At 43.9% G+C, this 21660-nt stretch overlaps 2 protein-coding genes across 2 annotated transcripts; one reads left to right on the forward strand and one right to left on the reverse strand.

Moving 5' to 3' along the window:
* The first annotated feature begins 11976 nt into the window (after positions 1 to 11976).
* Positions 11977 to 13042, forward strand: LOC121833780 (uncharacterized protein K02A2.6-like). The gene is made up of 2 exons (XM_042287402.1): positions 11977 to 12618; positions 12699 to 13042. Exons 1-2 carry the CDS (start codon positions 12033 to 12035, stop codon positions 13040 to 13042), a joined length of 930 nt encoding a protein of 309 aa, XP_042143336.1. The 5' UTR covers positions 11977 to 12032.
* Positions 13043 to 17632: 4590 nt separating this feature from the next.
* On the reverse strand, positions 17633 to 21597 carry LOC8037124 (trafficking protein particle complex subunit 2-like protein). The gene is made up of 4 exons (XM_029968370.3): positions 21365 to 21597; positions 18080 to 18340; positions 17939 to 18018; positions 17633 to 17803 (listed from the first exon to the last, which is right to left on the reverse strand). The coding sequence occupies exons 1-4, from the start codon at positions 21395 to 21397 to the stop codon at positions 17761 to 17763; spliced, it is 417 nt and encodes a 138-aa protein (XP_029824230.1). The 5' UTR covers positions 21398 to 21597; the 3' UTR covers positions 17633 to 17760.
* Between the last annotated feature and the right edge of the window lie 63 nt (positions 21598 to 21660).

The raw sequence follows: 21660 nt of genomic DNA on the forward strand, positions 1-21660 counted from the left end.
ATCATTCTAGCTAATTAATCTGAGAAATAAGCGTAAAATTATATTAATATTAGGTAAAGCATTTAGTGCTATCGAAGTCGCGAATTTTGACAATCGGAAAACTTCAGAAGTCGCCGCCAATCCTTCCATACCAATATAGAACCGCGTTTTTCTTTCTCTTTCTCGGTATAGCTTTTTAAAATTAGAGGTCAGCCTATCGCGCTAAGCCAGGCGCTCCCCCAGGTCAGCCACTGCTCCTAGCACTCCGGTGCAAAGCGGCGAAGCTTGACACGCGCGCGCTTGTGTGAGGCGATGAATGTTGACACGAGTGGGCGCCAGTGCCACCGAACACTGCAGCCACGGCACGGAGGCATGTGGCAGACATGATAATCAAGTTATCATGTTGGGAGTGCAAGACCCTGGTTCTGCCTTATAACAGAAGCCGCCATCTTATTATTTGACAAATTATTCTCGCGATTAGCTCCTGACATTGCCGACATTGCCGGCGATGCAGGAGGTGTCTGTGATCAACCGGCCAGCGCATCAATCGGTCAACGAGATTGACGAGCATTCTCCATACTTCGTATATCGCTCTATACTTCGTATAGAGCAATCACTACAAGCCAATGGGACAAATCAAACAGCGTCAAAGCGCGACATTATGGCATTCGTGATCTTCCTGCTCGTGTTCTTTCATCGGCTACACCAATCAAGTGCAGCGAATGTACCGTAACTTGCTCTTTTATTATGCGTGTTCGTGGTTGTATAAGTTCGAGCCTTAAACTGTGCTCTGACCTAAGATGAAACAAACTACACGGTGAGTATAGAAACGCTGTGAAATCCATATCTGTACCCTTTTCCTTTCCTCTTATTTTAGTCGACCAACAATAAAATATTTTTATTGTTTTGTGCTGGGCGCAGGTGTGGCGCAATTCTTAGAATAGAAAAAAATGGCATTTTGGCGCAAGATGTAGCAGAGTTTCGTTCCTGGTGCAATTTGCAGCGAATGACGCAACACTTCCATATGCGCGTTGCCACGCTATTGGTGGAAAACAAGTGTCAACCACGCGAAAGGGAAATAGTTTCTGTCACCTCTGACACCAATCCATCTCTTCTCAACCCTTCCCCCTTGTCCCGCTGTGCTAGCCGTTAGAACTTAGATATTTGCGTTTTTCACATTGAAACGGAATACGCAAGCAGATCATTTGTGGATTTTAAAAATTCATGAAGCATGTAAACGAAGTTAGTCTTAGAAAGACAAAGTTGGAAACCTCTTTGGAGTATCTTCAACGGACAAATACACGGCCACGCCACACAATGATTACCAGTTACCAATGCCCATTCCTATTAAAGACTATCTAGATGCAATTGAGAATCCCCATACACCAATGCAACCAACCTGTGCACTCCTTATGTTCTTCTAGCCAGGGACCAATGCAACACCACAAACTCGATGGAATGCGGCAATAATCATCCAGCGAGCGTATCGACAATACAGGAGAGAAGGACACCTACAGCACTGTTCTACCGTGAGTAGATCCAGTATTTATGCGTGCCGCTAGTTTAACCGTTGGAAAAAATAACCGAACACTATAAGCCAATAAGTAACAAAAGTCGTTATATGAAGAGAACAACTGTTCATCTAATGATACAAGTTACACATTTCACTTTTCTACAGACAATGCAGCCTTCTCTCAAGACTTCTTACCACCGAGGTCCATCGAATCAAATTCTGCCATCGGTCCAGATTGAGGTGAAAGCGATAGCCAAACATTTTTGTGCCAGGTCATTATTGCTTAATGGCAGCAACACCCAAGAGAAAAAGGATACCTTTGTATTGTATGTCATAAGTCCTTGCTGGTATTGCCCAAGCTTTTATGAACCAAAAAAGCGATTTTGGCACGCTTTACAACTCGGCACTATGAATACACTTGTGCACGAGCTGATGTCACATTTCCGACTTGATGTATAACTTTATGAAGCCACCCATAGACGAGTTCAGTGAAGTTCCAACCGAGTACAAATGAGAAACTGTGTAAAAGACTAGTCGCCGCGCAGTCGGTCAACATTTGCGAGAACATGTGCATTCCGATAGTCATTCCAGAATAAAAGGAAAGCACCAATCCTGGATTGAGATGGGGAAGTGCGCCAAAGAATCCAATCTGGTAAAGGAATAAGAAACCCAGTTTCAAAGTTCGATGAACACACCTGCAAGTGTAGTTGTGCAGGTGTATGTCTGATGGGCGGAGGGGTGAGGTAACCTAACAGTGTAGACATTTTTAACGGGTGGTTATATTATATGTATATCAAGAGCGACGGCGGTTTAGGAGGTAGCAACGGAGCAGCAGCCCCTACTGTTTTCAGTCCGTCTCCCAATCACTCTTCAAAGTCATTTTCGAAACAGTGCGTGTACCCTTGTTTGTACACTCCCTGTTTGCCCCTTCGTCCGTCTGCTGCCAAACCTCGCCTCTTGACTGAGATGACGTCACAACAAAAGTGCGCTCCAAACTCGGTCCACAACTTTTTCTTTCGCGATTTTAACATAGTAAAGTAATGGGATTTAGGGTGCAGATATACGTATGTACTAAAGTCGCCATTGCAACCGCAAACTTAGAGTTGTTTCTTCGGTTGAGTATCCAAGAATATATGGCATAATGAGTAATCAGAGAGTGATAGAAATACTTTCGCAAATCTCATTTAGATACAAAAGAAAGGCCCTAGCGAAAACACGCACGATGTACACTTCGATCAACGTCCGTGAGGGCTTGGTCGACGGTTTCGTGACAGAATGTCAGTGTATGACGTCCTGCGTCAAACAACAATCGTTTTAAAAGACACACAGTAATGCCCGAGTCCCACTAGAGCGACAAACGAAAACAACCGACACGGAAAAGCCGCGAACGCATGCAGCATGCTCGTGATGGTACCTTTGGCAAGCGTTTAATCGTTCGTTGCTCGTGAAGTAAACATGAGTGATTACAAGCCTGCCAAAGATACCCTCGCGTGCATGATGCTCGTGTTTGAGCACAGCCTCCTTTATTCTACAAAGCCTGCCAAATCATGAAAGACTCTGGTTTGAGGCTTGTTGCTGTCGTTTGTTTCTGTTTGTCGCTCTAGTAAGACTTGGGCATAAAGAATATTCAACATTATGAAGCACAGCGCTAAGAGCAGTGTAAACTAGTTTTTTTCACGAAAATCTAGACTACGACTGAAAAGGTCTAATGGTCTACCTCCCATGGAACAAAGCGGGATATCCCATTGCCAGTATCCTCATATAAGCACTTCATAGATAAGCTACAAACTTTTCATGTCATTATAGAATGCCTGGCGAAAAATACGCGCAAGTAATTGACACTGCAACGTTTTTGTATTTTTTTTTTTAAGCAGAAGTGGCCACCCAGCACTCGGTCATCCACGACCGTTGACTCAAAATTAGGTGATTGCATCACTGGAGAGAAAAGGTGTCTGCACTATGAACCACTACCACTCGACATGGATCCAAACCTTGGAATGCTGATCAACATGGACAATTCATTCCTGAAGACAAAGTAAGTTGAAACTCACTGTGGCCGAGGGTCAGATTGCTCGAATGCGCACAAAAGGGATAATCGCCTGCTCTGCTGGATTGTAGGGCGAGTTTTGAGCCATGACCAGTAGCTCTCTTCTCCGAAATATCAGACGTCGCGCATGCGTCCAAAACCCAGTGACTCAGCATTTTTCGCCAGTGTGATAAGCGCGGGAAAGGTGCATTGATATTGTAACGGATCAAAACGGACATAATTAACAGAATGCTGAACGGGAAAATATTTCGAGCTCCACTGGCTTGACTCACTTTAGCCTTGGTATTGGACACGTGCACAGCGCGCAAGATGCCACTGTGCGCACCCCGGTCGGATCGTGGGTAGAAAAGGAGCTCCTTTCCGGATGGCGAAAAGCGTCCCCGGAGATAAGGCAAGGAGATGGTCAAAGAGCGCGGCAATGGGTTTTGTAGTGCCCAGCAGCAAAATGCTCATCCGAGCAGAACCTGTTCTGCCAGGGCCGTGCTTCTCTTGGTGTGAATTAAGGTCTTGAACGGACTCAGTATCGAAGACCGCACGTTACAGGGCAACTTCGGAAACCTGTTTGATTTGCGAAAATGCTGGCTGTTGCGTTTTTGTTCCTCGAATTCTGTTAACCAACAGTTCCCAGTGATTTTCTAGAAAATATATATCTCGTGCTCAACCTTTTGAAACGTTCATGGCCACTGAGATGTCCTGTCAATATCTGCAACTCTATGAACATCCCCAGACATGTACACGAAGGAGCAACAGTTCCGCAGTTAGTTCCTTTTAATTCATGCGAAGATTAAGCAAATCCGCCATGGACAAGGCTAATAACACAACGTAGAGCCAGCTTCCATTTCTTGAAAACGAAGGCATTTGCACATATTTCTAAACCTTATGAGGCAGATGGTAGTGTGCATATTACGTTTTAAGCGCACAGAAATTCGCAGTTTCCTCTGGTATATATCTTTTCATAAACGGATGATGAAATTTCGATCCAGGAAAACTTACAAGCGTATCACTTCTGCTAAGTGAACCAGACATATCAGTTCAGCTTTTGCGTTCATGCAAAGCGAAAGAACGCCTTCTCGTCCAAATGATATTGAGGCCCCAAATGCCTGTCCAAACTTACCTACCATAGATTACGGTAATTAACACCCCTTCTTGTTTGTTTTTCATTCGCACCAACGAACACAAAACTAGGACCCTCCTCGGATTGCGGATGACGCCAGAGAACCTCTCAGCGGGCATTCGCCTTCTTCGCCTTGCGCGCCAGCCGTGCGATCCTTGCTTACCCGTCATCCTGCTCTTCGGAGGCCTCGATCCCCGAAACCCGCTGGACACAGGTCAAACGCACTTTCAGGCCAGTCCTCCAAGAATTAAGTAGGGAACACATGAGTGATGAAAACTAAGCGCCGCGTAGCAGTTTCCATAGCAACTTGAGCGGACGCTCGGATGTGGACCTATGCCATGCCGCCACGTCACAGCGTCCGCGCAAGTTACTATGAAATGAAACTGCCGAGAAGCGCCTGTTTTCATCGCTCATGTGTCCACATCGGTCAAACGTTTCGTGCATCAACTACGCATCGCACAGAAATAAGATTCAAACCGGATTAGTCAGAGTCGAGGGGCCTCTTTAGTGAGGAGGTACATAGCGTTTAGGATAATTCATTTAGGATTGCATAATTAATTTTTAATGGGTAAAAATAAAGATTAGAAACTTTTTGGGCATCACCGAAAACCACTGAATCATTCAATTTTATTTTAGAGATTTGAAGCGCAAGTTTCGTTTTTCTGGGTCCCGAAAATGCATTCAACTTCGACGCGCCGCGCGGTGTTTCCGCATTTGCGTTCCGCCAGGCTTGCGCCTGTATACCCAGGCGGCAACTTTTGCACACCCCCAGGCTTCCCCCCACGCGTTTCAAGTCTACCCGAAATCTACCAATTTAGTGGTTTTTGATGATACTCAGCAGGTTTATAATTGGAACTATATATTTATTTTCACTAATCAGAAAGTTGATACAAAACAAATTAACGATTTCGTTATCCGAAACACTATTGTACCTCACCAAATTGTTCCTCGGCAGTGAGTGACTAATCGTTTTCGTCTGATGCGTATAGTTTTCGCAGAAGTTTGGCCGATGTTTGACGAAACAACAATCAGTAGGCTGATCAACAAACCTGTTAATTATATTTTTAATTAATGATCTTTCGGGTCATGTAACGACTGCAGTATCAACCAATTTAAACTTATTTCTTTCGAACAGGAAAAGTGTTTTTGAGATATTCATTGATAAGTTTTTTCCATGGTTATTGACATATTCTGCGACTGAACACAGAAGACCCAGGGTGATGCACTCGTTTCGGGCGGCACCTCGTGTCCTCGGCGGGTGCCGAGGTGCGCGATGCGAGCATGTGTCTTCTACGAATCCTTACGGACAGGGTTCGCGGCGCTTCCTTTTTGTCAGCTTCGGAATCGGGCGATAAAAACGACAAAACTAATCGATTAATACTCTAAAGCCCGTTGCCCTTTTCACGAATTGTTTAAATTGGTGTAGCCTCTAAAAATTATGGCTGTCTTTAAAACTGCAATTTAAACATGAACGATAAAAACAATTAAAATGAAAAATTTAGTTAATCATCCAACTTATCGTGACGGTTCTTCCCCATACAATAGAGAGTTTTAGTAGATCGTTGTGATACTCCGCCACCACCTTTGCGTATGCATTAGAACGTTTTAGTAGATCGTTCCAATACCTCCGATACCCCCGATAACGATAGTGCGATGCATTCCAAAAGGCGGCGGCGGAGTGTCGATAGCATAATTATCCGAGTCATCGGATAGATCTACTAAAACTCTCCATTGAATCATTATCGGGTATCGTTATCGGAGGTATCGGAGCGATCGACTAAAATTCTCTAATGCCCACCGATCTCCATGGACACGCAGCGAGGACATAATCCGTTTAAATTGCTCTTCCTTATATATTTTAAATATGTTTATATTAAAATTAAACCATCAGTATGTCGTTTTTTTTTAACTCACGATTTTTTTTTGCGTTTTTTTTTTTTTTTTTTGCTCTGAATGAACAATTGATAATTGTTTGTCTTCCAAAGATTCTTAGTCAACCTTCTTTCTTTTTTTTTTCTTTTTTTTTCTCATTTGTTGAGGAATTTTACACAATTAATTCCACGCGTTCAAGGAATTAACTTATTTCTTTGGACAAATGATATTTCCTTTGATTTCCTTTAAAAATACTAAAATACTAAAACAAAAAATTAAAAGGAGGGGAGGGCGAGGGCACTGAATCAGAAGTCCAAGTTTTGAGTCAACTCAAGCAGAAAGTGGAATAATATATTTACTTCGAGAATGCAGAACCGTGTTCCTTTTTATCGGGGGTAACCATCCTTCCCACCTTTGCTGTATCACCAGGTTCAGCAGTCTTGCAATACCACCCGTTTAAAGACCGCTGGATGCTGGTCAATGTCATGCCGGAACAACGGAACTACCACGCAGCAGCATATGTCGATGGCACTGTGTTCGTGACAGGTGTGTCTCGTCTTGTCAAGTTGATATTAGTTAGTCCAGACGTTTAGGCTGTTTGTTTGCGTTGCGTTACATCGTCTTACAGTAAATCTGTAACTGGCATTTATCATCTTGCTTGAAATTCTAAAATGCAATCTGAGACATACTTTTCCACTCGACTTGTTGATTAGATCATTCCTGGTGACAACATCCCTGACCCTGTAGCAAGAAGCTCCGAAGTCATTTAATTCATATTGACGACCTAGTATTAATGAAATTTAAAGGACATCAGACACGATACTCTTGCATGCCTAGACCGTTTACAGAAACACGACTTGCAAGGACTAGAGTATCAAGAAAGAGTACGTGCAACACAAAATCTGACTTCTTCCCGCGCGGAAAACCGCCGGTCAAAGACAAACTTCTATTGACTTATTTTCAAAGTAAGGAGTCATGATGCGAAGCAAATCTTTAATAAAAACAATATACTGTAACCCACCAAGATTGAAGGGCAAATATGTCGAATGAAGCTCTGTTGTCCTTCCATTGCATAAATCTGGTGATCGATCCATGGATAACAACTATCGGCCTGTCTCCCTCCACTCTTTAGTTTGTCGAAAGTATATGAAATTGTGCTGCACACTTGCCTCTATGCATATATTTTTGTCGGAAGATTATTCCTGAACAACATGGTTTCATAAAAAAAGGCCGCTTTGCAGAAACAAACCTATTTTTCCTTTCTGAGTTAAGTAGTACCATCTGAATACAGCGGAGGACAAGCGGATGTAGTGTACTTTGATATGACCAAAGCTTTTGATAAAGTAAACCATTGACTACTGTTGAGTAAACTTCCTAATTGCGGTCTGTCCACTAAGCACAGTCGTCTGTTCGATAGCCATCTGTCTCATCGAGTGAACTTCGTGCAAGTATCGGGTCGATTATCAGCTCCTTTTTTATCTACCTGCGATATTCCCCAAGACAGTATCCTCTGTCATTTACTCTTTTTTAATTTTTGTGAATGATATCGCTTCTTCTGGGAGCCATTACGCGAATAAAATGCAGTTTTTCTCAACCATTTTGTTTTTTACGTTTGTTTTCTTCAATTGTGCGCAGTCGTGTCGAACATGCCTCAACTGTATGGAACTGTATTGGAGTGACTAATTCAAGTGTAATAATTGAGCGTGTTCAATGTAAATTAATTTGTGTATTGTTTGATCGCTATTTTCAACCGAACTATTTCTACAGTTACGAAAGGATTTTCGGCCTCGTAAGATTGGACACGTTGCACAACAGGACGACGATCAGTGCATTGATGTTACAAAGTCGCGTCTACTTGCACGTTCCTCGTAGGTCTAGTAGACTTTATTCTTTGTTTTATCCTTCTGATTTTATCACGCAGCACCCATGACACGCCCTCAATTGACGTATAATGATTTAGCACAGATATTTGGGAATGTTAGCCTAGATATTTTTGACGAAGAGCGTAAATTTAGAAAGTGTGTTGCTACCATTGTTTTGTGTTTAACTTTCCGTTTTTGTTTTTCATTGTGTCCGAATAATATGACTACTATCTGACATTGAGAAGTGCACCACTAAGGAGGCGTCAAGTTGTTTGTGAATCACTAAAAAAAAGACGACACAACTACACCTTTCAAAGATGTTCTAGGACGATGACAATGTTTCAAAGTTGTGGTTGTGTCATCTTCGTCCAACATGTTTATTCTTTTTTTTTTCAATTTTGACCCGCACCAACACGCTTTTCGTCCATTACTAACCCACCAATCACGATTTTTACGACCACCGATGACCCAGGGTCTCTGACGTCATATCCTCTAAATCCGCCACTGGTTGTGCCGAGGATAAAAGTTCAGGGGAGGCACCTCGCACCCCTTTCCACTTTAGCAATGTGAACGCTGGAGTTCGCCCCCTCTCCAGCGTTCACTTTGCTAAAGTGGAAAGGGGTGGGAGGTGTGTTCCCTGAATTCTTAACCTGTCAGGCTATCACCGACTTTAGAGCTTCGTATTGGAAGCAAGCCTCTTCTTTTCTGACAATGCTGGTGACGACCTTATCAACTGCGCAAAAGTGACCCTAACAGCATTGGAAAAATTAACTTCAGATAATGAGCTAAAAATCTATACGAGTAAGACAGAGGCAAACATCTTTCGGCCTCAAAAAGGACAGTCTTAAATGTAAATGATATTGTAGATAATTTTAAGAATCTAGGTGTTATTTTTAATCAGTACTTATCTTGGGACAATCATGTAAATGACACGCACTATAGATTATCAAGGGTCATTGGACTAGTCTGTCGTAATCGTTTTATTTTACCAACAAATGTTAAACTTCTTGTACGCAACTTTTTTTTTTTTTCGTACCTATATTACCGTATGGGGCACAACCACCCGCACAAATCTTTAAAAAATACACCTCTTGCGAGACAAATGTGTGCGCCTAATTGAGAATGCTTCCTACAACTCAAGCAACCAGGATTTGTTTATAAAATATAATACGATTATAAACTCGCAGTCCGTTTTTTTTTTGTTTTTTTTTTTAAGTTAGAAAAAAAAAATGGGAATAGCTTAGTAAACCTTGCGGAGCTAAAGGAACATGTTACTTCCTACCGAAACTCGTTCGGCGGAAAATTGGACTGTGCATCTGTGTCATAATTATTATTCTATACAATCACTGGAGTTCACACTCACTACTGTATTCAACGTCTCGAGAAAAAAAACATTATTTCTATTACATTGCAGTACTTACGAATTAAACCAAAGTGGGGCGCAAACGAATGAATCAAGTTACGAGACCTGCTATTTAACTTTGTTATGTTAGTTTTCTCTGTGTTCGCCTTTACGATTTTACTTTGTTTGGGCTAGTGTATTTGAAACTGCAAGGGAAAAAAAGCTGTTTATACAGCTTTGTTCCCCCTTGTTTCCTCCATTTATGTGTTGAAATCGGAAATAAAGTGTATTAGTAAATTATTATTAAATGCATTTTGTGGAGTGTTATATACATTCGTGTTGGAGATATGTCGCAGTAACTTACAGTCGCAAATAAACCATTTTAATTCGAGAGGTATAAATCCTAGACAGAACAGAAAAACAGGACATGCCACTTACTTTTTCCTTCGATTTTTATGGGGGCACACGAGCACTTCTCAATTCCCAAACTTTCTGGGAACAATTAAGGTGCCCCAAATGCTCCTGATGATTAAATAGTTGCACAGTTATCCTTCAAAGTGCATACTAGTCAATTTTCGATGCTTTAAAGCAGTGGTTCTGAAAGAAGGGTTCGCGGACTCTTTGGTGTCCGCGAAGGCCATTCTAGGGGTCCGCAAAACCCGGCCTCATCAGGCAAGCCCGGTATTAAAAGTTGTCTTTTTTCAGATTGAGAACAAACGTTCCAATTTTAGAATGAGTTTTCTCGTGTATGTGTCAATAAGAGAAGTCTACTTCAACTCAAGAAAATAGGGCGAGGAAAAGGAAGGTGGGAAAGTCAAATTTGGGGGTTTTTACGTGCCAAACCAACGATGGGCATCTGGCACGCCCCAGCGGAGGACTGAGGATTAATTTGGACCACCTGGGGATCTTTTGACGTGCAACCGAAAGCTCGGTTACACGGCGCCTTCTCCGCAATAAGCCTCCGTCAGATTGCGGGCACCTCGGCCGGGATTCGAACCCGCCACATGGGGATCCGTAGGCCAGCGCACTCGCCTCGGAGCCACCGAGGCGGCTAGGAAGGTGGGAGAGGAGGAAATCGACGCAACGCTGGCGAGGGGATCTCCCCACCCCTCAACAGCGTTGCGTCCGCTTCCTTCTCTCCCACCTTCCTTTCCCTCGTCCTACCTTCTTAACCTGCAACATACTATAGTTGTATTAATTTACTGAACCATTATCATATTTAACCTATAGCTTTCTCTTCGCCTCACTGCAAGCGGGGTCCTCCATCATCTCCGCCCATCCACAAGGGGTCCGCGAAACAACAATGGTTGAGAACCACTGCTTTAAAGCATTACATAGTAAATGTTTCTCGTGGGAATTCTTTCGGCGTCACTTCCAACTTGTCAAACTTTGTTCCACTCGAAAGCTTAATGGAAACCCTGTCACGTGCAAACCAGGTGAATGATGAACCATGGCATGATTTACATTCACTATCGAAGAATGGTCTCGTGATGGTCCCAGAAACAATCGTGTCGCAGGAAAGTTGGCGTCGGCGTCAGTGTCACGAGAAAATCCCGATTGGTCGATAGGGTCATGACGTGACGGCCACATGACCTCGCGCGGGAATTTCAAACAACCCACAACGTTATTAGATTAGCTCAGTTGGAGAGCAGTACCCTCAGTCACTCACCACGACTCGCCTCGCCGTTCGGCGCGCCGGACGGCTGCTGTGGTAACTGCAGTTTATTCTATGGGATACGTACGTTTCTGTTGTGTCATCATGTCCGAATCTAATGTCATGTGTCGGTTAACTGTGACGTCACTCTTTAACCTATAGATAGCGCGGCTGCTATCAGTATAAAAGCAGCCATGAGTGTGCCTACGGGGTTGTTGTAGTCTTGGCATCATCGAATAAACATGCAAGCTGCAGAACTGAGTACTTCCCTTGAGGCTAAAACAGTGGCGACGAGGATGGGATAGCCGAGAAGACAGAAGCCAGCACTGTCATCGGCAAAAACCCAAGCGCCTTGACCGAGGACCACGGGATGGCTTCGTGCGGCGGCCGGTTCGAGCAGTTCATAGAAGATGGGGAGGAAGACTTCGAGTCGTACGTCGAGCGGATGGAACACTATCTTCGAGCAACGAAGGTGAGCGACGACTTGAAAGTCTCGGTCTTCGTAACGGCCATCGGGAAGCAAGCGTACCGCACGTTGAAGACGCTGTTAACACCAGTGAAGCCAGAACAAAAGGACTATGCGTATCGCGATCAGCAATGGTTTCTTGTGCTGGTGGACGCCCATTCTAAATGGATTGAAGTGTTTGTGATGAACAGTACTAGTAGTGAGAAGACCGTGGAAAAACTGCGCAGTGTGTTTGCGGCATACGGGCTACCGGAAGAGGTAGTGACCGATAATGGGCCTCAATTCACATCAGCAGATTTCGAACTCTTTTTGAGTAAGAATGGCGTCCTACACAGCAAGTCTCCGCCCTACCATCCCGCCTCCAATGGCAGCGCGGAACGCTGCGTACAAACCGTGAAAAAGGCTTTGTTTAAACAAGTGCTGGACGAGCAGAGAAGCGGCCATGCGAAGTCTCTGCAACATCGCGTCGATCAGTTCCTATTTAGTTACAGGAACACACCCACCGGGACAACCGATGAAACTCCGGCCCAGCTGTTCCTGTCCTGGAGGCCCAGAACAAGACTGAGTCTGCTGCACCCCGACATAGAGCAACGAATGAAAAAAAGACTCGAGCGAACCAAAGAATACGCAGACCAGCACCGGGGGCCCTGGAGAGAGTTCACTGAGGGTGACCAAGTTATAATAAAAGGCTTACGGGCCGGAGATTCCAAATGGCTGACGGGCACAATAAGCAAGCGTGTGAGCCCAGCTACGTATCTGGTTTGGGTTGGGGGGGAAGAGCCAAACAGGAACGTTTGGGTTGGGGGGGAAGAGCCAAACAGGAAGAGCCAAACAGGAACAGCACTGCAGGGGGGGAAGAGCGGTACATTCATGCTGACAACCTGCGGCCAAGATCATTTCAGGCGGACCTGAGGACACCTAACCGACTGGAGCAGTTTTCGGACATCGAGACCGATACGGCTACAACTGACAATGAATCACCTGACGACCATGACCCGGCACAAGCAGAGAACGGAGCCGCGACACCACGGGCACCTGACCCAGGCCGCAGCATGCCCAGTGCTGTGACTGTTGGTCCCAATGCCCCACCATCGGACAACCGGGCCTCCAGACTGGAAGCTCCGCCGGCTTCTCCACTCTTGCCTCGGCGCAGCACACGGCCAAGCCGACCCCCAGAGCGCTACAAGCCGTAGACTCCACAAACTTTCTAAAGGGGAAGGAATGTTGTGTCATCATGTCCGAATCTAATGTCATGTGTCGGTTAACTGTGACGTCACTCTTTAACCTATAGATAGCGCGGCTGCTATCAGTATAAAAGCAGCCATGAGTGTGCCTACGGGGTTGTTGTAGTCTTGGCATCATCGAATAAACATGCAAGCTGCAGAACTGAGTACTTCCCTTGAGGCTAAAACAGTTTCGAAGCAGTGTCTAGATGGCGTTCTACCGCACTCTATGGAACACATACGAAAATCTGGATGGCGCTTCGAACGACGGGAGGCGGTCTGAAGTGAGTGAGGGGGGGTACTTCCTTCCGCGGGAGTTCCACAACTGAGGTAATCTAGTAACGCTGACAAGCCACAACGCTCACGTCAAACATGACGTCACCCGTGGATTGAAAGTGATTAAAACATGACATGTACTGCGCGATTACAGGTCACCGCATGTCTCAAATTATTTCACTTTATAAAGCAATTCATTTGCCTCAAAGAAAAAATTTGAAGAATTTTAGGTGGAGGCGGGATTCCAATCCACGACCATTGGGTTGCGAGCCAGACACGCTACCGAAAAGGCCACGCAGACACGTTTGCACGGCTTGGAAACGATCGGGGGTTTATTTATATATGCTCTCATATGTTATGCACAAATAAAAACCTTAGCGAGCATAAATACCCTGTCAGTGTCCCTTTTAAAAAACTCCTGAAAATAAGTTTTTTTTTTTTTTTTTTTAATAGTATGGTTGGAACCATTGATCAGTGGTTGGAACACGCATGTCAAAGAAAAAAAAATTAATTTGACGCGAGAAAAAACAAACAAATATATTTTTAGAGCAATATTGACGGCGCGAGACGCGATTTAGTCGGTAGTCACCTCCTTTCCATTTGTTCTCTCTCTCGGCATTTCGGGCGCGTGGAGGAGAGGTGGATCGGCTTCGCCTTCACGTTGAGGTGGAAAGGGCTAAGAAAGAGCGAATGCCCGAGATGGTCATGGACTTTGCGCCCAGAATTTCAAATGTCTTGTCGTCAATATTGCTCTAATTTTTTTTTTCGTGTAAAATTTATTTTTTGAAACGCAAGCCTCAACCAGATTGTTAAAAAAAAAAAAAAAAAAAAAACTTTTCTTTCTTTTCAAGGGCCCTTTACGAGTCCTCCTGTAACTTTTTTAAGTCTCCATCATACCGAGAAGAAAAACTGAGTTGACAAGTAACGATCACATATGATCTAGATCAGTGGTCTCAGATTCATTGGAGTGTGGGGGCCAGGCAGCCCACACCGGAAAAATCAAAGGCCAACGTAAAAAAAAAAAAAAAAAAAAAAAAAAAAGAGGGGGGGGGGGGGGCGGTCGAACGATTTTAGAGAGAAGAGACGTTGTGAATTGTGCTTTTCGTAAACTCAGTTTTGCCAGTGACATCTTTAGATTTGATTTGTTTATATGATTACTTTGGGCCCTGACCTGATGTAATAGCAAGAATTAAAATGACGCCACCCCGCCAACGTCCTGGCATTTTTAATGGAACAAGAGAGCAAGTACAGCGTCTTTCCCTTGCTCAATTCTCTCAGGAATTAACCAAGCTCAACATGCCTCTAAAAACTATCGGTTCATTTGGCAGTTCTTGCTTCCCTGACGATTTTTATTACAACACTCTGAACAAATATGTCTTTTAATTGTGATATATTTTAAGGCGAGAATCACGAGCTCGTAGCTCTATCTTTGGCAGTTGCTCCTGCTGATCGAGGGTTCGCACAGCCGAGATACATCCTTCAACGAATAGCTCGCGCTTGCAGCCTAGTAGCGGAATTGTTCTACTGTACAAAAACCTGAGAAGCAAAAAATAAAACGAAACAAAGGGCAAATGAACACAATTAAGTATAAACTATGTGAATATACGTTAAAAGAGCAGAGCTACTTTTCGAGCGAAAATGAATCGACGAGATGGAACCGGGACTCGTAGCCGGTTGCCTGCGGGCCGCGTCCCAGAGAGTCGCGGGCCGCGTGTTTGAAACCCCTGACCTAGATGAACAAAATATATATTACACCACATTAGAAGATTACTGAATAGATTACTGACACACCGAATTGTCCCGCAAGGCAAACCTGAGCTTTCTATTTTTCAGAGGTTAGCCCAAATTCAATGTGTTGAACAGGACATTCAATTTGAACGAACAATTGAATGACTCATTAGATGAGATATCCTATATAGACGCTTTGCAGCAGCTGTGCATGGACGCCGCCATAACTGACCTTCAGTTTTTGTTTCCTCTTACTTCATTTATTTCACTTCATCTTTACCCTAGCAGGCCAGGTTATTGCCAGATTAGATTCAACTGTGTCCTTTTCTAAAGCATCGGCCTTTGTAGAGGATCGTCAACTACCGTTTCAGTTGCTCGGCATCTCGGTAAGACAAGAGAAGGTCAGCAATGGCGGCTGTAATTTGGCGCGTGTGTAAAGCGTCTATACCAGGGGTGGCCAAACCGCGGCTCGTGAGCCGCATGCGGCTCTTTGCTGGTCCAAGTGCGGCTCGCGGATTCCTCCTAAGGGGACCCCCCCCCCCCTTCGCCCCTTTCCGCGTTTCCCCAGGAAAAAAAAAAAAGAAAGGGTTTCAGAATAAAGCACACCGCAGCTTCCGGTTTGGCAGCCCCATGTACTCTCATACGTACAGTCTTACAGCCTTGTGCCCCCATACGTACAGTCAGAATCTGAACAAAAGTTAAGTTTGCACCCCCCCCCCCCCCCCCCCCCCCCCGCGGCTCTTAGAAGCTCCGTGGTTTTGTTTGCGGCTCTTAGGCCAGGCCAGCCTGGCCCGTATACTGTGAATGATGCTTTTGAGCATATAAAATCCTTATTACATGTCAATTACTACCTATATGAATGATGGGCATGTTAGGTAGGCCTCTCTTGGACATGTGTTTAGTAGGATGGGTCTGCATGCAGATGTGGTGATGGTGGTGGTCGTCGCAGTGTAGAAAACTTTTAAAGGAATGTCTGCACTTCACCAAGAGTTATACTCTTATTTTCATTGTTATCACCCCGTGCAAGACACAAATTTATTATTTCACTACATTAGAAATCTGCCTTTACTGCACTGAGAACTTTCTGCAAATGTTCAGGATTTTATAGCAGTTGGTAATAGTAAATGAAATGCCAAATACAGAAACAACTGTATGCTGATGGCCAGAGGATGTTGTTAATTTAATGAATGTGAGTTTCAGATAGTTTTGTGGCAACAAAGTGTATACATTACTTATTCACCATTTGGGGTCACTAATTAGCAGTTGTTCTTTTTTAAATAAAATTAGGTTTTTACAAAAAACAAGTTCTTCACAAAAGTGACATATTTTCTTTCCAGAAGCAAAGTAGAAAGTAGATTTCCTATTCTTAATTAGAAACTGCCTCCAACAGGTGGCTATTCAGCCTATTTAAGGAAATCAGGGGAAATGGTTGCCACAAAAACCACCTTTGCCATGAGCACCCAGACAGGAGCATGGGAGAGGCTCCCAGACATGATCTTTCCCAGGGCCTGTCATGCATCGATTGCCGCTGCCGGAAGGGTCTTTGTCTTCGGCGGCAGAGGACATGATGGCAGGTGTGTTTCTGCTGACCGAGGTCATGTGCAAAGCACCAAGACGTTGTGCACCTCCCTTTGTTACGCAGGTTGATGTCCTCCACAGAGGAGTACAACTTCAGAACAAAAAAATGGGAGCCCCGAAGCACAATGCCCGAGTCTCGAATGGGGATGGCCATCGCTTTCAAGAATGACTTGGTCTGGCTCATGGGTGGAATGTCAGACAGAGGCTGCACACCAGTAGTGTCAGAAGTGTTCACCTACTCTCCAAAACTTGACAGGCAATAACTACTTCCTTAAGTACACACATTTCAGAAACTTCCTGGTACTCTAATGAGCATGTATAAAATGTGGCCGAGCCAACGTACAAATAAACTGCTGCATCAATTACCCTCTTGTTTAGCTGGTCTCAGGGTGCACCTCTAAGAACATCACGGGCATTTGCATCGGCAGCTGCCATTGGTGAAAACATTTGGCTTTGTGGAGGCTGCCACATGGCCAAGAAAGATAAGTGCCCCGTCAGCATGAACTCTGTTGACAAGAATTCTTGGAACTCTGAATGGCAAAAGGCATGTAAACTAGTGGTTGCCAGGCACAGTGCTTCCATTGCAACTATTGGTGAGCAATTCAGTGAACAAAATATGCATCCAATAACATGTCAGTTATTTTAGTCATATCGCTAAAGAAATGTGCACTGCAATTAGAAAAGTTATTAACTTTGTTTCAGGTCCCTGCATCTACATTTTTGGTGGCATAAACAGCCACGAGTGGGGTGTGCTGTCGAAGAATACACTCCTAATGACTGATCGCAGCATTACGCTGTCACCGAGCAACATGCCTGAACCTCTGGCAGGCCACGTGACTGTCACAATACTGCCACACACATCAATTCACAAGACCTCCAGTTCCAACTGGAGCAGTGCTATATTCAACAGGCTCATGTAAAAACATGTCACAAGAGAGCCACACAAATTAGTTGTTCAAGCAAAGGAATCTCATCATGTATACATTCACAACACAGTAGAACAGAATTTTACTCGTCATTGTATAGTACCTTCATTTAAAAGCTGGAAAATGGACGTCTTCAGCTTTCTTCGTCAGTGCCGAAACTGCATCACCCAGCCACGGAATTTACTCTCCTGTCATTATTCCACTGACAGTGCTGTCAAAGGTTCTGTAACAAGACACATGCTTTGTACCACCCTAAAACACATTGCAGATAATTAAGATTTGACTCATTAGGACACAAAAACAATATTTCCAGTGCATCACAAAAAGAAATCACAAAGAAAAATATGTTTAAACATACTTGGACACTATCTGATCACCAGGAACATAGAAGGGATTGCACACGACATCAGCATATGATGTATGCAGTTTGTGAAACATCTGTAACAGGAAGTCATAATGCTATTAAAAGAGAAAGGCAACAACTCTGGATCACACTTGCCTGTCTTATTTCGTTGTCACGCAGAGTCGTACGGGAGGTCTCCACTATGACAATAAATTTTGTTTTTGTGTTTGTCACGTATCCATACACCTTGCAGTCTTCTGTGGGATATAACAGTCCTAAGTACAGCTCACGAACATCTCCAGAGCTCTTGTTGCCAGGCGATATCTTCTCTTCAACGACATCCAATGATGTGTGTATTGTGTAGAGAAACTTCAGCTCATTGCATGGTGTAACTGTTTTCACAAATAGTGGAGAATTCTGGAAGGTAAGCAATATATGTACAATATAACAGACATGTAATACTGCAATCTATCTACATATCTCTGGAGAAACTTTGTACAGATTTCAGAAATGCCCAAGTATGCCTAAAAGGTAGCTTAATCACCTTTGGTGCCATCAATTTAAATTCTATAGGTACTTTTAGGCTTCATGTCCCAATGACAGACATCTTTGTGGTATCCTATGGTATTTGAGGCATCGAGCATTCATTTGTTAATTTCTTTTGTACTGGTTTACTCATGATACATTTGCACTAACATTGCCAAAGGAAAAGTTTAACTGAGAAGCAACTCCAGCATGTAGTTCAGCTCCGATTTGTTAGGCTTTTGATGCAGCAATTTGAATCCTTAGAAATTATACTTCTTAAAATGCTTTATACTTTTGGTTTGCATTAACCGTCAAAATTAAAAGCAAGGGCTAGGTGGCGCAAGCCTCCGCCCCACTTGAAGGGTTCGGCCATATCATCCATTCATCGAAGTGTTCTTTCGTGCAGCGCAAGTCATAAGGACCGTTGGCTGTTTGAAGGAACCACATATATCAGTTTCTGAACTTGTCGAGCTAAGATTTTTGTACAGAGGTGGCCAAAGACTGTGCATTAAGGTCATAAACATGTCACTGAACAAGCTTACCTGAATAAAAGGTTAGAAACAAAAAACTTTAAATTCCTACCTAAGACGTCCGTCTGGTAATGAAAGGTGTCAGATTGGCGCAACATCCGACAGATGGCAGTACCCGAGATTGCAGGCGGACACAACGGACGCCTTTCGTTGGTAGACGGACAGCGTAGGTAGGAATTCTAGGTTTTTAATAAGAAAGCATTAACTGTCCCATGGAGCGGAGCCAGCAGCGTCTGTAACCACAAAAAGCACGCAAGAAGCCGGTAGCGTCTGTAACCACGCAAAACATGCGAGAAAGTCCCAGGAGCTGGCCGCGTCTGCAACCGCTGAAGTAACCACGGAGAAACATGAAAGAAATTTCCAGCGAAACGGCTCCTAGATAGCCGTTGACTGGGATGCGTCATACTTCCAAAGAACACCACCCCACAGAGAGGCCCTCTTCCTGGCTCTCCGGCCCACATGCCAGGAAGGAGCGCGCTTGGCCGTCACTCTCGTGTCAGTCAACGCCAAAAGAGGAAGGGGGGGGGGGGGTTTCTGCTTCTCTCGGCGCCGATGAACATTGTGGCGCCTGAGGTATCTATATCGTCGGCAGCCACAACCTCGGCAGTAGCGAAAAGTGGCCGTCCACGCCAGTACACCGCAGACGAACTGAGGGAGCGGAAGAACGACATTCATGCTTTCGCATTTACAACTCATAAGAAGTGCGTAGGTGTCCTCGGAATTTTGATTTCAAACTTTTTACTCGAGTAAATTTGTTCAGTGAAAGTTTTATAAAATTAAAGGGACACTGACGGGGTATTTATGATCGCCAAGACTTTTATTTGTACATGCCAGCCACATGACAGCCCAACAGTCCAGAACACAATTTGTGGCTCGAAATTTGTTTTCTTTCTTCCTGAAAACCACCGATCGAGAACTGGCCGGTTTGAGTCGCGCTCACTCTCTTCTCCGTGGTCACGTGCCATTTTCTATGGTTTAGACACAACCACCAAATATAATCAAAGTCGTGGGTCATCGAAGGAATAGACTAATCAAAAATACAAAAAGAAATATCATACCCATTTTTTGTGGCTTCTAAAAAGCTGCAAATACGTTGATTAAAAAATAATAAAGTTCCACAGCCATGTGACTTCTGACAATGCTCTCCTCCTCTATATATCTTCCTCCTCCCCAGTCCAGTGGCAGTTACGGTTACAAGAAGGTGCATTTTTTTACTTTATTAAAAATATATGTGACGCTGTAGCAAAATATTGATTGGGTAGTCTTCTGACACCATTGTGAATCGCCTGGCAAAAAATAAAAAAAGCATTATCCGTTTAATGCATATTCTTCGGCCACCTATGTATAAAATCTTAGCTCAACACATTCAGAAACCGATTTATGCGGACCCTTCAAACAGTCAAGAATACGTTCGACTTGCACTGTATCTACCATTGTTGCTGCAACAAGCCATAGACATACTCCAATCACTGAGGATCAAAGACTCCAAAGACTTAAGAAGCTGATACATGGCATTTGTGAGTAAACCAAGCGCAGACAAGTGCCATCTGGATGGTTTTATGCATACAGTGGCTCATAGATTCCCTATCATTTGTATATGAGTTATTATGTAAGCTATCCTCAAGCCCAGTCTTTGACCTATACCCCTAAGTTACTTTGCCCATAGAACATAGCTCACTGCACAGAGCTATATGCTGTTTCACAATAATATGAAAAATACTTATATTGAGCTCTATGTTGCTGCTTCTGCAATTTTCCAAGCTATGCTGAAGCAAAGTATAGTTGCATATCAGAGCTACTCAGGTTCTTAACCTTAATGAAGCCCAAAAGTATAAATGAAACTGATATTAACAACCTAGCTGAAAAACACTTATGGACGGTTATGTTCGATTTTTCTATTTGGGGCGGGGGGGGGGGGGGGGTCAGGTGTCAGAACATCAGAACACCCCCCGTAATTTTATTTTCTTTTTTTTTATTGTGTGTGTGGTTGCACCAGCACCTTGAAATCACACCCGAAAATATTTTCTGGCTACGACAGTGCTTCAGAAGCAACCACAGGTTAAGAGTTCAGGGGGAACTCCTTCCATCTCTTTCCCTTTTAGCAGAGCGAACGCTGGAGAGGAGGTCGCCTCCTCTCCAGCGTTCGGTCAGTGGAGAGGTGCGAGGAGTTTCTCCCGATTAGTGAAACGCCCTGTACTTCAATAAACCCCTATCCAATTTCTTCTTCAACACACCGCGTTCTTGATAGATAGGTTTTGCTTACAAAAAAAAAAAAAAAAGAAAAAGAAAAGCATTTGATGGTTAAGGGCAGTATTAAACAAAATCGTTTTCTTAGCCAAAACTAGTGTTTTGGTCGATGATGTTTCAACATGAAAGCCATATGTACCTCTTTTCCAATCACAGCAACAGCAACAGCCATCACAAGTCTTGGTAGAGGAGTCAAAGAGTCGTTGAAGGTCCCTAGGGTTTACTCGTATTTTGACAGTATCTGCGAAAACGTGCGACTCGAATACCGATAAAAACCCTGCAAAACACTCACCCACACCCCACCGCTAATACACCACGACCGAAGCGGAGTCTGGATTGGATTGCATTGGACTGGATTAAATTTTCGTCAAGGCACACAGTGTCGCCACACAAAACGCAGAACTCGCTACATTTAGCGCATTTAGCACAAGCGTC

This window comes from Ixodes scapularis, unplaced genomic scaffold (genome assembly GCF_016920785.2).
Source record: "Ixodes scapularis isolate PalLabHiFi unplaced genomic scaffold, ASM1692078v2 PGA_scaffold9__187_contigs__length_104089568, whole genome shotgun sequence".
Taxonomy (NCBI): Eukaryota; Metazoa; Arthropoda; class Arachnida; order Ixodida; family Ixodidae; genus Ixodes; species Ixodes scapularis.

Excerpts from the sequence above, each read along its gene's own strand:
- LOC121833780 (XM_042287402.1), top strand. The coding sequence starts at position 12,033 with ATGAACAGTACTAGTAGTGAGAAGACCGTGGAAAAACTGCGCAGTGTG. Across the intron at positions 12,619-12,698 it reads TACGTATCTGGTTTGGGTTG|GGGGGGAAGAGCGGTACATT; the intron begins GGGGGGAAGAGC and ends ACAGCACTGCAG.
- LOC8037124 (XM_029968370.3), bottom strand. The coding sequence starts at position 21,397 with ATGGCTGTTGCTGTTGCTGTGATTGGAAAAGAG. Across the intron at positions 18,019-18,079 it reads GTGACAACGAAATAAGACAG|ATGTTTCACAAACTGCATAC; the intron begins GCAAGTGTGATC and ends TTCCTGTTACAG. Across the intron at positions 17,804-17,938 it reads GGTGATCAGATAGTGTCCAA|AACCTTTGACAGCACTGTCA; the intron begins GTATGTTTAAAC and ends GTCTTGTTACAG.